Raw genomic sequence first — 15,217 nt, forward strand, 5'->3', positions numbered from 1 at the left:
TTCAATAATCATAATATTACTTCTATCACATTATTCGTCCATTTCAACCCAACCCGTATAACAGACATACATGAAACCTATAATGAGACTGACTGTACTTTAACAAATCTCCGACACGTGATATTATAAAAAGCATAAAAAGTTTCCACTCATGCAATCAAAAACACATTTGTAAACTCATTGTAATAAACCAGATACAAGAAACCTTATCTTACATGTTCAGTTCAACTCAACTTAACTCGTAACCCGTCTAACCGGACCCTTACAAGTTATAGTTAGATACAAATGATAGAAAACATAAGAGGTAGCAAATTGTAATTAAACTAAACTACAATGGAGTTGACTGTAGTTAATATATGGAAATATAATAACCCCTACAAAATCCCCATTTCACACTCTATATGTATATGTATATGTATATGTATATGTATATGCATATGTATACTCTCTCTCTCTATATATATATATCCTCTCTTCTCATTTTCTTCCAGTCTCTTCGGTAACTGACACACTTATCTGTCTGTAAAAAAGCTGTAAACTTCCCGCCGGTTTCCTGCAATTCATGCTCCAGTAAGTCTTTCTTTTGATTACTTTAAACATATAAAGTTTGGGTTTTTAATGGTTTGATGTACAAAGGATCACAAAACTGTCAAAACCCACAAATTGTTTGTTAAAAAATTGTTAAAAAGTTTGCAGATTTAGGGTTTGTTTCAGTTTTGGGTGTTACAATTTTCAGGTGAATTTCAACAAAAAATGTTGTTTTTCGGATACCCTTTTGGGAAATTGGTTGTTGGTGTGTGTTGGATTGTGATAATTTTGATTTTTGATGATGGGTTTTGTGCATGTGGGTTGTAATTAGTGGGAGTATGTTGGTGGGTGTGTGCAAGATTGCAAGAATGAATGGTTTTGATTGGTTTAGTAATGGTATGAATGTGTGTTTTAGATGATGGTTGATTGATGATTCAGTTTGCAGATTTAGGGTTTTGTTCAGTTTCGGGTTGTTCTGTGTTTGTACATTTTTCGGTGAATTTGAACAAAAAGTATTATTTTTCGGATACCCTTTTGGGAAATTTGTTGTGGGTGTGTGTTAAATTTTGATAATTTTGAGTATTGATGATGGTTTCTTGCATGTGGTTTGTGCAAGATTACAAGAATTTATGGTTTTGATGGTGTTTGCTTGTTTTAATAATGTCTTGAATGTGTTTTAGATGATATATGCTTGAGAATCTGATTTATATGAAGTTTTGAATTTTGATTTGGGTATATGTTAAGAGGGATTTAAGGGGTTTGATTATTATGCACATTTTGGTCATGAACAATTTATGGTAAGTTGTAACACATATGTTTGATGTGTAATCTTGAAAAAAAATGTTAAATATAGGTGAGATTAGGTTTTTATATTTCCCTTAATTTGATGATTAAAGTGAAATCTTAACCGTTGAATTTGATATGCTTAGCGGGCGTGTGCTTACTTGAACTTATGATTGGTGACTAAAATATTGATTTGAGAAATTAGGGTTGGTAGTAGACATCAATCAAATGGAAGTTGAAGATGTTAGGTTTTGGCGGTATGAGTTAAGAATTAAGATATGTAAAGTAAAACATTGATTTCAGTAATTAACCTTCGTGCACGTGCGGGTCCTTTTTTCACAAGTCAACTGTCTGGTTTTAATCTTTTGAAGTGAAAAAGTATTCTCTTTGACGGTTACGGTTTAAACGCTTTTAATTTTCTGGAAACAACACGGGTCATACTTCATTTTCTTTGATTCACCTAATTTATAGGTAAACACTCCTTTTTAATCATAATGTTGGCATTAGAGGATAGCCACAGGATTAGGACACAGTGTGTTTTCAAAAAGTATCTAATTAATATAATAAATGAGTTGATGTTGTGTTCTTATTTAAAACCACAAAATGCATTTTTTTTGCTCGGGTTTAAATTTTAGGTAGCTTTTATAACGTTGGGGTGTTTTTAGTTCAGTATATACATATTGTATATATCAGGCTAAATAGAAAAGTGTCAGCTTTTTTTTAAATGGAAGTTCAGGTAACTCGTTAAATTGATAAACAGTTTTGCCATTACAGAAAATTAAGCGTGTTGAAGATATTATCTTTATATAAGTAAAATATTTTATGCAAATTTAATAAAGAAAATTGTTTTATTAGTTATATCGAGATTCGAATGTTAATGGAGTCACATACAAAGGATTTAATGATTAATATCTTTTATGCAAAATTTAATAGAGAAAATGGTTTTATTAGCTGTTTCGAGATTCGGATGTTAATGACTTAATGGAGTCACATACAAAGGATTTAATGATTAATATACGTTCCTTGTTTATAGAAAAAAAAAACGATTTTTTGTTTCTTGTGAAGAATCTCATGAAAGTTTTCATTTTTACTTTCTTTCCATAAATCAAGCCATCAAACAACATGTGTATCTTGATTCCTCATAATAAACAATTTTTTTAAAAGTTTTATTTGTGTGTCTCTTGAGTCGAGGGGCCAAATAGAACACTTGATAGGGAAAAGGTTGTCTATAGGAAATAGAACACTTGATGCAGGCTTTACACGTGTATCTTAATATGTCGTCACTCTTAAGAATTTTCTAGTAGATGAGGATCAAATGGTGAGATATGGGCTCGCCATTTGGTTTTAAGCGGTCGTGTGACTTGTGCAAATTTTAAAAATAAACTCTTGAAAATAAAGCATGATTTGTGGTAGTTGCGCAACTTGTTGCTCGTTTACCTTATGTTTCGATGTAAATGCTACCTTTTTATGTGATATATAAGCATTATTGATTATACCAAAAAAAAAAACAAAACAAAAGTTTCCAAGAATCACACTTGATACTATAATCAAGTTAATCATATAGTGAATTAAGTAGAAATAATAATTTGAATCGCGCTTGGTTTTCAAACTTTGAATTTGAAAACCACGCGCGTCTTTAGTTTGACTTTTAGTGAATTAATTATAAATAATAATTTGAATCGCGCTTGATTTTCAAACTTCGAATTTGAAAACCACGCACGTCTTTAGTTTGACTTTTATCATTCGGTGCTTTGTATTTTGAGTATATGATGCGAATGTAATTACGATTCGCAACTCTATATGGTTATCTTCTCGAATTTAATGTATAATTATTAAATGCAGCTATCGGTGCACCTGTAATTCAAGTAAATACTATTTATTTCATGATTACGGAAGCAGCCGCTAACATTGCTCTATATACCCATTGTAATGTTTGGGATATTTTTCAAAGAAAATCGTTCCCAAATCTCACTTGTAACCTAGAAATTGCAGAACCGATTTCGCTTCCAATTGGAAATTTGAGCCTCAAATCAAGTAGTTTTTAGACTGCTAATCAAAGTTCAACAATCATGTCTCCATGGTGGAGCAAATCTTCGTCAAAGGAACCGAAAAAGAAAGCAAACGGTGGCGGTATTTTCGGTTCTATTCAGCGAAAGCTGAAAAGCCCTGAATCTAAACAAGTCTCATCAAGAAAACACTGTGAAATCTATTCTGAAAAGGGATCTAATTCCTGAGCTTCGTCTCCAACAACCCTAGCGGCTCGGTCTCAAAGTTTTGCAGATTATCCACTTGCTCATCCACTACCGCGTCCAGAAAAGCTATCGGATACTGTTCTGGTCGAATCAGGAAAACGGGCTTCAAGAAGCCCAAGAGTTGCCAGAGGGTCATCGCCGTTGGTGTTTTTTCCGCTTTTGCCACCTAATCATTCCCAAAATGCCCTTGTTGGTCAAGCAGACGGTGAAGGCGAGTTGGCAACCGGTTTGTTTTATAGTGATAGTGATTGTGATAGTTATGAAGTTGACCCTGCTGATTCTCGGCGTATAAGTCCTCAAGCATCTGATCATGAAGCCGGGATTAAAACTTCTACAAACAGTCCGTCAAGGTCAGTCTTTAACTTTTTATATTTGTTCTTTAATCCTTTTCAATATTTTTTATGTATTTTTGTGTAATTATTCTCAAGATTTATTCAAGTAATGCTCTAATAGTTTTCTATAATTCAAAGTTTGTTAAATTATGTAAAGTCATAATTTTTATTTTATTTTTGTAAATAACACACTTTTTTTCTTTTCTTTTTTATCTTTAGCCGTGTGACTAATGTTGCTCAAAGGAGAAGGGAGCAAATGAAGCCAGTGAAAGCAAGCGTGAACCCTCAACCGGGCCCACCACCACAAAAGCGGCGTCCTTTTGGTCACCAAATGGCGAAATTACAGATACCTCAATCTGGTGCTTTCTATAGTGCACCCGACAGTTCCAAGTCCAGCCCATCTAGAAGCCCAATGAGGGCATATGGGCCCGATCCGACCCTGACATCCGGCTTCTGCGCCGGTAGGCCCTACGCAGATACGGGCTTTCCTGGATCAGGCCAATGTTCTAGTCCCGGGTCGGGTCACAACTCAAGTCATAACTCGGTTGGTGGAGACATGACGGGCCAGATATTGTGGCAACCCAGTAGATGTAGCCCTGAATACTCACCCGCACCGAGCCCTAAGATGACCAGCGCGGGCCCCAGCGCAGGCCCCAGCTCGAGAACACAAAGTGGGTCCGTCACGCCGTTGCATCCACGGGCTGGTGGGTCAAACATGGACTCACCTGTAAACTGGCCCGATGATGCCATTAATGGAAAACAACAAACCCACCGGCTACCTCTTCCCCCGGTACACATGCCCAACACTAGCCCTGGCCTGTATTCACCCTAGTATTCAACCGGGACCACACCAACGGTTCCAAGAAGTCCGAATCGAGCTGAACTTTTGGGTAGCAACGGTCCACGTTGGAAGAAGGGTCGGTTGCTTGGTAGTGGCTCATTTGGCCAGGTTTATCTTGGTTTCAACAGGTTCGTGATCAACTTATTGTATTTGACTATTTGACTATTTTCATTCATTGTTTGACTTATTCGATTTTTTGACTTTTTTGATATACGAATTATAGAGAAAGTGGAGAGATGTGTGCAATGAAAGAGGTGACTTTATGCTCCGATGATTCAAAGTCTAAAGAAAGTGCCCAACAGTTGGGGCAAGTAAGTCTTTTTACCGCACCCTTTAATTATTTATCGCCTTTTTTCGTTAAAAAAACAATCTTTATTTAAAAAAATGTATTCTTGATATTGACAGGAAGTTGCACTTTTGAGTCGTTTGCGACATCCAAACATTGTGCAGTATTATGGATCCGAGACTGTAAGAAAATCATTTTCGTAAATTTATATGTTTACGTTGACTTGTGATAATATTTTTAAGTATCCTAAACATCTGCTATAAACTTATCAGGTGGATGACAAGCTTTATATATATTTGGAATATGTCTCGGGTGGTTCTATTCATAAACTTCTTCAGGAGTACGGGGAGTTGGGTGAAATCGCAATTCGAAGTTATACTCACCAAATTTTGTCAGGACTCGCCTATTTGCATGCTCAAAAAACAGTTCATAGGTGAGTTTAATTTTGTCACATCTTATGGTTATTATAGTCTGCAGATTTTATATTAATTTGACAACATTTTTATTATGTTTACTTAGGGACGTTAAAGGAGCAAACATACTTGTTGACCCTAACGGACGTGTCAAGCTAGCCGATTTTGGGATGGCAAAACACGTAAGACATGTCTTTAGACTGCTAATTACAATGCTAACATCGCCAATCGTCTTTTGGTTTCTTGACTTTTTTGCATATACAGATTACTGCACCATCATGCGCATTATCGTTCAAGGGAAGTCCATACTGGATGGCACCCGAGGTTAGTTAATTAATATTTCTTTTTTTTTACCATCAAAATGTTTTTGGTTTACATATATTAAATTAAGTTACTTTGTTTCAGCTTATTAACCATAATTCACAAGGCTGTAATCTTGCGGTGGATATACGGAGTCTCGGATGCACTGTACTTGAAATGGCTACCACAAAACCGCCATGGAGTCAGTACGAAGGGGTCAGTAAACAAATCATTAAAAGACGTTTAACCGAAAAATATACATTCTTGGTTCGTTTAATCTTATTATTTCATTTTCTTGTTTTATGTTTATATTTCAAAAGTTGCTGCTTTATTTAAAGTTTCAAACAGCAAGGAACTGCCTACAATTCCTGCTAAACTTTCGGATGAATGTAAAGACTTTATCTTGCGATGCTTGCAGCGGGCCCCATGTCAGCGCCCTACCGCCACCCAACTTCTTGAGCATCCGTTCGTTAAAAATTTCGGGTCGTCCGAAAGATTGACGACGCCTAATCCGGCCCCGATCACAAATGGAATGAGATCTCTGGTATGCTTTTTTATTATTTTTTGGGAAACAATTTTTTTTTATTAATTTTTAACGGTTATTTTTATAGGGTATCGGACATGCTCCCGCTCCCGAAGGCGTTTTGGTTCTTCCCGCTAGAGGTCAAGTGCCTCGTAACATATCCAGCCAGAGCCTGGGCCCGGGCCCGCTTTTACATTCAAGACAGTCCCCAAATGGAAGACTCTCCCCAACTCCAACAACAAGCCCGCGGGCCATCTCAGGCTCGTCGACACCTAGAACCGGAGCAAGTGGCGGTGGCGCACTTCCCCTTCCGTATTACCCGAAGCCGTACACTCACGAGTTCACGGGCTTGCCTTCAACTTCAAGGTCTCCAACCCGGTCTTTCGGCCCGCCTGCTAACGGCCTCCACGGGCCCCACTATCTCGACCCGAAGCCTGACATGTTTCGAGCAATGCCTCAAGGGTCTTCCTATTTTCAAGAGATAGTTCCCTCGGAGAATGATTTTTTAGGGAACCAAAAGGAAACGTATGGAGGGAAGTCGGTGTTAGCGACCGTGTTTCTCAGCAGCTTTTGAGTAATCATGTGAAACCGTATCCGCACGTTGAGTTCAAGTCGACTTCGCCTGTGATGAGTTGCCGAGAGTGGAATTGAGTCAGTTGAGTTCGTCTGGTTCGACCATTGTTTGACTCAAAAAAATATTAATAATAATAATAATAAAATAATATTATATATTTATATAAAAAAATAATATATAAAAATATATATATGTTTTTGTTTCATGGTCATAATCCCTTAAGGAAAGTGAAGTGGAAGAAGGGATGGTATTATTAATATTAAGTATAAGTATAGGTACAGTTATTGATATTATTATGCAGATGGATAGCTTTGAAAGTAAAGAAGTGTACACAACTCATACTTGTTATGCAGGTGAGATTGTTTTTGTTATGGTTGGTGGTACAGTAAGAAGAAGAATAAGATGGTTAATGGTTAATGGTTAATGGTTAGAGGTTAGAAATCAAGATTTTGGTGATAAAAGTTGGTTAAAAGTTGTTGTGTAAGAGTAGGAATGTAATCATGTTTTGTGCACACAACAAAAGTTTATCTATGAAGAACTTCTTTTAGTTTTTGTCATATTTTTGGTTGGCTTTTTATTTATTTATTATTATTATTATTATTATTATTATTATTATTATAGTTGCATTTATAGGGGGAGAAACCGGGTTGTGGGCCCATACCGGTTCAGGTTGTAAACCGAATCGGTTTGGTCAACTTTGGTCAAAGCCGGTTTTGAGTTGAAACCGGTTATGGAGGAAAACATCTTAACTTTATACAAATCTGTTTGGGTTGGGTTGAAACCAGTTCGGGTCCAAACCAGTACTCAAAACCGGTTATATGCATATTTTTTCTAGTTTTGATATTTATTTTAGTAATATACAACGATAAAGAAACGGCTAGTTTTGACCTAAAGGTATAAACCGGCTTTCGAACCGGTGTTCTAATTGCTGTAAATCGTGTCGGATCAAAACCGGTTTCACTAAGAAGTAACCGAGTAAGAATTGATATTCACTAAAGCGGTTTGGGTCAAACCGGTTTCGTTAGTGGTATCGGGTTGGGTTAGAAACCGGTTTGGATTTCCAAATCGTGTTTTTTCGTACACCTTTAGTTGCATCGAGACATCATGATACGGTTAACCGTTAACCGGGCTCAACTGGGCCTGAAGACTGGTGCTTGAATGACCGGGTGTGTATGATAGCATATGGCAATTAGGCCGGCCCGGTCTTGAATCTTGATGGACCAGTCTCAATTGTTATAGACTTATACGACCGGCCCGTTTAGTTTAATGTTCATTTATGAACATGAGTGATACATTGTGAATTTTATCTTTCATTCTCAATTAACAATCTCGGTTTTATATATTTAGCTTGATAAAGCGAAAGAAAAAAAAAACAAAAGATTGCTAGTTAAGATTAAATGAACAAAGTTGATAGATATTAAAGAGGTGATCAAGATTTCAAAACCAAGCACTTATTTCACTTTTAACAAATAATAGTTTAATTTTAACACTTTCCAAATTTACCCCTCAAAATTTTTAAATACAAACTTATATTTACACATGTTTTATATCAATCGAAAGCCATAAAAACAAATCCTGATATCGGTACATATAACCAACCGAAGCCGTATCTTTTTGCTTCATTACGGAACCAAATACTTACCGGCACTCACTATAGCTTACAATAAATTTTTTTTTCTAATTTAAATAAAGCACAAAATGTCAAGAAATTTGATATAATATTAATATCAACATCCATTATATATATGTAATGAAAGTTGTTTGATACACACATTCTGACTCTTAATACTTTTCTTTGTTTTGGCCCATCAATTTCCCAACGACAGCTTTTTGTCGCTAATACTGGCCCAACTGCACCATTTTTGTCTTTACATATTGAGATGTTATATATATATATATATATATATTTAAATATATTTATTTTAACTATATTTACATACTACTTCTCATATTATATACATAATTTTTTTTTACTATTTTAAATATTTACATATCTTTTAATTTAAAAAAAAAGTATAAAAAAACTTGATTAATTTTTACAAAAATGACCCAAACAAAAGAGGTTATATTATTTAAAAATTATCAACTAAAATTTCATATGGTACAAAATATTCACGTGATAAAGTAAAAGGTGACTCAGTCAGGTACATACTTTATAAAATGAATTATTTGATCCATAAGAGTACATGCTCAAAATTTTTTTTTTTATATTTTGTTATACTATAAGTATATAAGCAATATAAAATTATGTTAACAACTTTGTATAATTATAACCAAAAAAATCAGATATTTTCTAATTTTCTAGTTAACCAACAAAAAAAATTAATGAAAGTTTTAATGTCGGTATGGGACGAGTTTAAATAACCACAACGTCATATCCGATTATTAAAACATGTCTCACATCTGACCAAAAACATGTTAGGTATCTATCAAATAATTATCATCTGGTATCAGTTAAATATATTTGATATTTACTAAAAAAATAATAATAATAATTTCAGATTTTTAATTTTTTCATAAAAAATAACTTAAAAGAAATAAAAAGGTAGTTGATGATTATTAAAAAAAATACTTTTATCATGGTAGAGTGTACAAAGTTGACCAAAAGTCAACCTTCTTGTTAGTTTATATATCATCAACCTCAGAATATTTTTTTGATCATAGTATCCAATTATCATCCATAATCAAAAGCTTAAAAATGTGGATACTTTCATGGAAAGGAGCTACTGGTTTTTCTGCTTCATCTACTGCTGAAGAAGTTACTCGAGGAATCGAAGCTTATGGACTCACCGCAGTTATTACAGGTTTCTACGCTTCTTCTCGGTTTAAGGTTTAAGGTTTAGGGTTTAATGTTTTTTTTTGGTTTGATCTGGCGATCAACGATAAAAAAAATAAAAGAAATAATATTTAGGTGTAGTTGTGGACGTAAATCACCTTGACCGAACCACTAGGCTTGTAAAGAACTGAACGGGTCATGTTTGTGTTCGTTCATTTTACTTTAACTGAACATGAACATATAACTGAATATTTTTTTTTGTGTCCATGCTTGTGTATTAAGAAAGTAGCATGTTTGTGTTTGTTCGTTTATAATCTAAATGAACAGTTCACGAAGTTAAACGAACATAACAGAATAAACATAAATGAACGCAAATGAACATAAGACCAAACATAACCATGTATGTGTGTGTATGCATATAATTTAAACAAGCCCCTTTTATGTTTATATTTTTATCAATATAACTACATACATATTTATTAAAATTTAAACGAATGTAAATAAACTAACATAAACAAATGTTCATGAACATAAATGAACAACAAAACTTGAGTCCGTGTTTGTTCATTTAATTAAATGAATAATTTTTTTTGTTCATGTTTGTTTATTAAATAAACGAACTTCCCAGCAAACAGTTCATGAACGTTCGATTTGTTTACAGACCAACGGACCACCTTATATCGTCGTGTTCTTGTTTTTATTTTTTGTTCTGCGTGTTAATTCGTTTGTGCATCGCGTGACAATTTTAGGCCCGACGAGTGGAATTGGGCTGGAAACTGCTCGAATTCTGGCGTTGCGCGGTGTACATGTAGTTATGGCGGTTCGAAACACCACCGCGGGTAACAAAATTAAGCAGGATTTAATCAATGAAATCCCAAAGGCCAAAATTGATGTTATGGAGCTTGATGTTGCTTCACTCAAGTCTGTTAATAAATTTGTGACCGAATTTAAAGCGACGGGGTTACCCCTTAATATCCTCATGTAAGTATAACTAAACGAGCCCGGGCTAGCTTTTAATGAGGCTCATTTAATAAATGAGCTTGAACCGGCTAGCGAGCCTGAACGAGCTTTTAATTAATATAATTTGTTATTTAGTATATTTATATAATAACTATTATTACACATAAAATTATTAGGGGTGTAAACGAGCCAAGCTGCTGGCAAGCTATCTAAGACAGGTTTGCAGAAAAGCTCGAATTGAGCTGAGCTTAAACGAGCCCGGGCCCAAAAATAAGCTTTTTAATAAACGGGCCCGAGCTGTACTTATGGAGCTCGAGATGACTTGCGAGCCTAAACGAGCCTAACTTATATAATTTTTATTTAATATATATTTGTAATATATAAAATTATGATATATATAACTATACATTTATATATATATATATTATATACATAAATAGTTATAAATATATATAAAAATGAACTAATAAATAATAAACAAGCCGAGCCCAAGTCAAGCTTGAGCTTGAAAAAATACTCACGGGCCGAGCGCGAGCTTTAAAAATGGAGCTTGGGACGAACTCGAGCTCTCTATAAGTTAAGCGAGTCAAACTAACTCAGGCTCGACTTAGCTCATTTACACCCCTTAAAATTATGATAAAAGTAATTAAGTAGTATAAGTTATATTATATAAAAAGTATAATTATAAATATATATTTAAATAATTATAAAAATATTTAAACAAAACACTTAAATAATCCATAAATAATAAACAACCTAATCTCAAGCTTGAATAACTACTTACGATCCGAGCTTGAGCCCTCCTAAGTTACAACGAGCCGAACTCTATCCTTTGCGAGCTTGGGCTCAGGCTCGGCTTGTTTAACCCACCCCTAGACGACCGCTAATCATAACACGATGATTTGGTGTTTATAGTGCGAATGCTGGGATGATGGCACCACCATTCAGCCTCTCAGAGGACAACATAGAGCTACAATTTGCGACGAACCACATCGGTCACTTCTATTTGACGAACGGTTTATTGGAAACGATGAAAAACACTGTCGAGAAGTCGGGAGTGCAGGGTAGGATCGTGATTGTGTCGTCGGAGCTTCATAAGATGAGTTATAAAGAAGGGATTAAGTTCGATAATATTAACGACGAAAAGAGGTGCGCGCGAAATTAAGTTGCCACTATTTGTTTTCGCGACTTAAATCCGTCGCTAAATGTCTGAATTTCTTATATGTGACAGTTACACTCCTTTACTAGCGTATGGGCAATCTAAGCTTGCTAATGCTTTGCACGCAAAGGAATTTGCAAGGCGACTCAAGGTAGGGGCGTGCACAGTTCGGTTTGGGTCGGTTTTGGGCTAACACTGAAACTTTGGTTTTTGAATATTTGAAAACTGTTCGGTTTCATTTTTCTTGGTTTGGGTTCTGTTTGTTTTTTTCGGTTTTGCCATTTTAGCTTGAAAGTTTTGGCCCAAAATTTTTTTTTGCCTGAAATAATGAATTTGGCCTATAATAATTATGTTATTAAAATAAAAAAAAAATGAAAATCTATAAAGATTGTTCGGTAGGGTTTTTCGGGATTTATTATATGCAAAACCAAAACCGAACCGTAATTTTATTTTTTACAAAAAAATAAAACCAAACGATTGGTTATTTTTGGTTTAGATTTTTCGGTTTCATGCACACTCTGAAGGTGCTTTAAAAATAATCAAATAATCGTCAGATAATAATTTATACTAACAGTTTGACTAATAATACATATATTTACATGCGAATTTACAGGAAGACGGTGTGAATATAACCGTAAATTCACTCCACCCTGGAGTTATCGCGACGAATCTTGCACGACACACGGCTTGGATGCGATGTACTAGTTTGTTTCATATATAATACCATATCGTGTCGCTAAAAATCATCTTTGTGACGAAATTTGTTTTCTTTTTATTCGCAGTGGTCTTTGGGTACATAGTAAGACTATTCCTAAAGAATGTGGAACAGGTTTGTTTTTGTTGACTGAATGTGTTTGTATTTGCGACGATAATAACAATTGGATTTGTGTAGGGAGCGTCGACTACATGCTATCTGGCATTGCACCCGGGCGCTAAGGGTATTAGTGGTGAGTATTGGGCGGATAATAACATATCAAGCTCAAGCGGGTTTGTTAATGATCCGGAGTTTGTGAAGAAATTTTGGGATTTTAGTGCGGATTTGGTTGACCGGACGCTAAAAGCTTCGGCACTATAGGTTATGCTCGTCGCAATTATGTAGCGACTGTATAATATAAACTGTACTTGTGTTTTGTACGTTATAATAAAATGTCTGAACTTTATACAAATTGTTTTGGGTTGGGTTGAAATCGGTTATATGCATTTATTTAGTTTTGATGTTTTAATAATTACAACGGTAAAGGAACCGATATACCGACGGTTTGTGTCAAACCGGTTTCATTACTGGTACCGGGTTGGGTTAGAAAACCGGTTTGGAAATCCAAATTGTTTTTTTTTACGCCTTTAGTTGCATCAAGATGCCATGACATGGTTAACGGGCCGGGCTCAAGCGGGCCTAAAGACCGGTGCTTTACATGACCGGTGTGTATGATAGCATTATAGAAATTAGACCGGCCCAGTCTTCGTTGGGCCAATCTCTAATTGTTATGGAACCGGCCCGTTTTGGTTTAATGTTTATTTGTGAATATGAAAAATACCTTAAGTTAGAGATGCATAAACTGGTTTAAACTCAAAACCGGTTTGGTTAACAAAAGTTAAAACAAGGTTATTGTCGGTTTTGGTTCGGGTTGAAACTGGTTTCTTACCATGATACGATCGGTTTCGGTTCGGGTTTTGATCGGTTTCGGTTCAGGTTTTGGCCGGTTTCAATTCGGTTAACATCACTTAATAGTTCAAATTTTAAAACTTCCCAAATTACCCCTCAAACATCTAAATAGGAACGTAATATAGCTCCCGTTATAGCAACCAAAACAGAAAACCAGAAAAACACAGGTATGTGATATGCTTAAAGGGATATAGACACATGTTCACATCAATCGAAAACCAGAAAAAGGAATACCGGTACCAGTAATATTTATATTGGTACTGATGTTCAGTCATAATCGATTCTTCACTTCATCACGGTACCAGCCACCAGGTACATACCGGCACTAGATATAACTTAAGAGCATTCACAATCCGCCCATCAAATTTAGTAAGACTTTCATAATATATAGAGTGGTTTAGAGTGTTTATGAGTGAAAGAGAAAGAAAATACAGTGATTTTTTTGTGACCTAAATATTTTGAAAGTGTTTGTTAGTGAAAAAAGAGAAAATGTAATGATAAATCTTGAAAAAATATATTATTAAAAAGAAATATAGAAAGAAAATGTAGTGGTTTTCAGTGTATATTTGAATTTTAAGATAGAGGAAGGGATGAGAATGCTATATAAAAATCATTGCATTTCTTTATAAATTTAATTAAATAATACTTTTAAATATACATTTAAATTAATCATTGTGTTTTCTTTTTTTTTATGTTCACGGCACCTTAAACAACTCCTTAAATAATAAATTCCCCACTCACATAATTTAATGGGTAGGATTTGAATGCTCTTATTGAAAATAAAAAAAAAGTAAAAATTAAAAAAAAAAACTTTTTTTCTAATTTTAAAAGCACAAAAAGTCAAGAAATTCGATATACAATAATATTAATTCACGTTTGGGGACAAGTGACAACATCCATTAGATATGTGATGAAAGTAGTTAAGCTCATGTGGCGATTTTGTGCGAAAATCGCCCCGATGTCTCCTTTAACACCTGGGGCGATTTGGAGGTGACATGTATTCGTCGCCAGAAAGGTTTAAAAAATAATAATATTATATTATTATTCGGACGATATTAGCTACAAACCATTACATCCTAAAATGAAAATCGTCCCCTGCTGGCGTGACGCTATGTCCCTAATGACCAGGTACACGTATTCTGAACCTAATACTTTACTATGTTTTGGCCCATCAATTCCCAACGGACAGCCTTTTGTCGCTAATACTGGCTCAACTGCACCATTTTTGTCTTTGCATAATTGAGATGTCACAAGCAAATATTTATTTTCAAACTATATGTATATACTTGTTTTCATATTATCTTTTTTTTACCATATTATTATTTTACTATTTTATTTTCAAAAGTTTACAAAAATGACTAAAAAAAGTTTATATTATTGAAAATTATCAACAGAAATTTTATTTAGTACAAATGTTCATGAAAGTTTTAATGTTCAATTACGGATGGCAATATGTCGGTATGGGACTAGTTTAAGTAATTATCACCAATTATAACCTCCTATTCGATAATTAAAACTTCTCCCCCATCCGTTCCAAAACCTGCCGTGTATCTATCGAGTATCAGGTATACTTGTGAGTTTCAAATATATTATATACAGTATACACTTTAAATAAGTGGGGTATATTATATATTGTATATAGTTAATATAAATCAAGTTGATACGAACTAGGAATATAATATATACTTAAAGTAAGTAAAAGAAACAAAAATCATGTTGGATATCTAGTCGGGTAAATGAGTATGCGTTATCAGGTAATCAGATTATGTAAAACTTTCAAGTGTATTTTCACACCCCGGTCTCATACTTGATTTACCTGACCTCATA

At 34.6% G+C, this 15,217-nt stretch overlaps 1 protein-coding gene and 1 pseudogene across 2 annotated transcripts; both read left to right on the forward strand.

Moving 5' to 3' along the window:
• Positions 1-492: 492 nt before the first annotated feature.
• On the forward strand, positions 493-7,387 carry LOC143625471 (mitogen-activated protein kinase kinase kinase YODA-like; annotated as a pseudogene). Its single transcript, XR_013152279.1, has 11 exons — positions 493-570; positions 3,154-3,913; positions 4,115-4,864; positions 4,960-5,047; positions 5,142-5,204; positions 5,295-5,455; positions 5,542-5,617; positions 5,700-5,759; positions 5,841-5,955; positions 6,056-6,279; positions 6,347-7,387. The product of XR_013152279.1 is annotated as a mitogen-activated protein kinase kinase kinase YODA-like (transcript).
• A 2,042-nt stretch (positions 7,388-9,429) lies between these two features.
• Positions 9,430-12,914, forward strand: LOC143625472 (short-chain dehydrogenase TIC 32, chloroplastic-like). Its single transcript, XM_077095787.1, has 7 exons — positions 9,430-9,636; positions 10,358-10,589; positions 11,484-11,717; positions 11,800-11,878; positions 12,341-12,425; positions 12,510-12,556; positions 12,620-12,914. The coding sequence occupies exons 1-7, from the start codon at positions 9,531-9,533 to the stop codon at positions 12,800-12,802; spliced, it is 966 nt and encodes a 321-aa protein (XP_076951902.1). The 5' UTR covers positions 9,430-9,530; the 3' UTR covers positions 12,803-12,914.
• The last annotated feature ends 2,303 nt before the right edge of the window (positions 12,915-15,217 follow it).

Source organism: Bidens hawaiensis, unplaced genomic scaffold (assembly GCF_021521415.1).
Source record: "Bidens hawaiensis isolate Kalapana, Puna unplaced genomic scaffold, B.hawaiensis_p1.1 tig00004105_1, whole genome shotgun sequence".
Taxonomy (NCBI): domain Eukaryota; kingdom Viridiplantae; phylum Streptophyta; class Magnoliopsida; order Asterales; family Asteraceae; genus Bidens; species Bidens hawaiensis.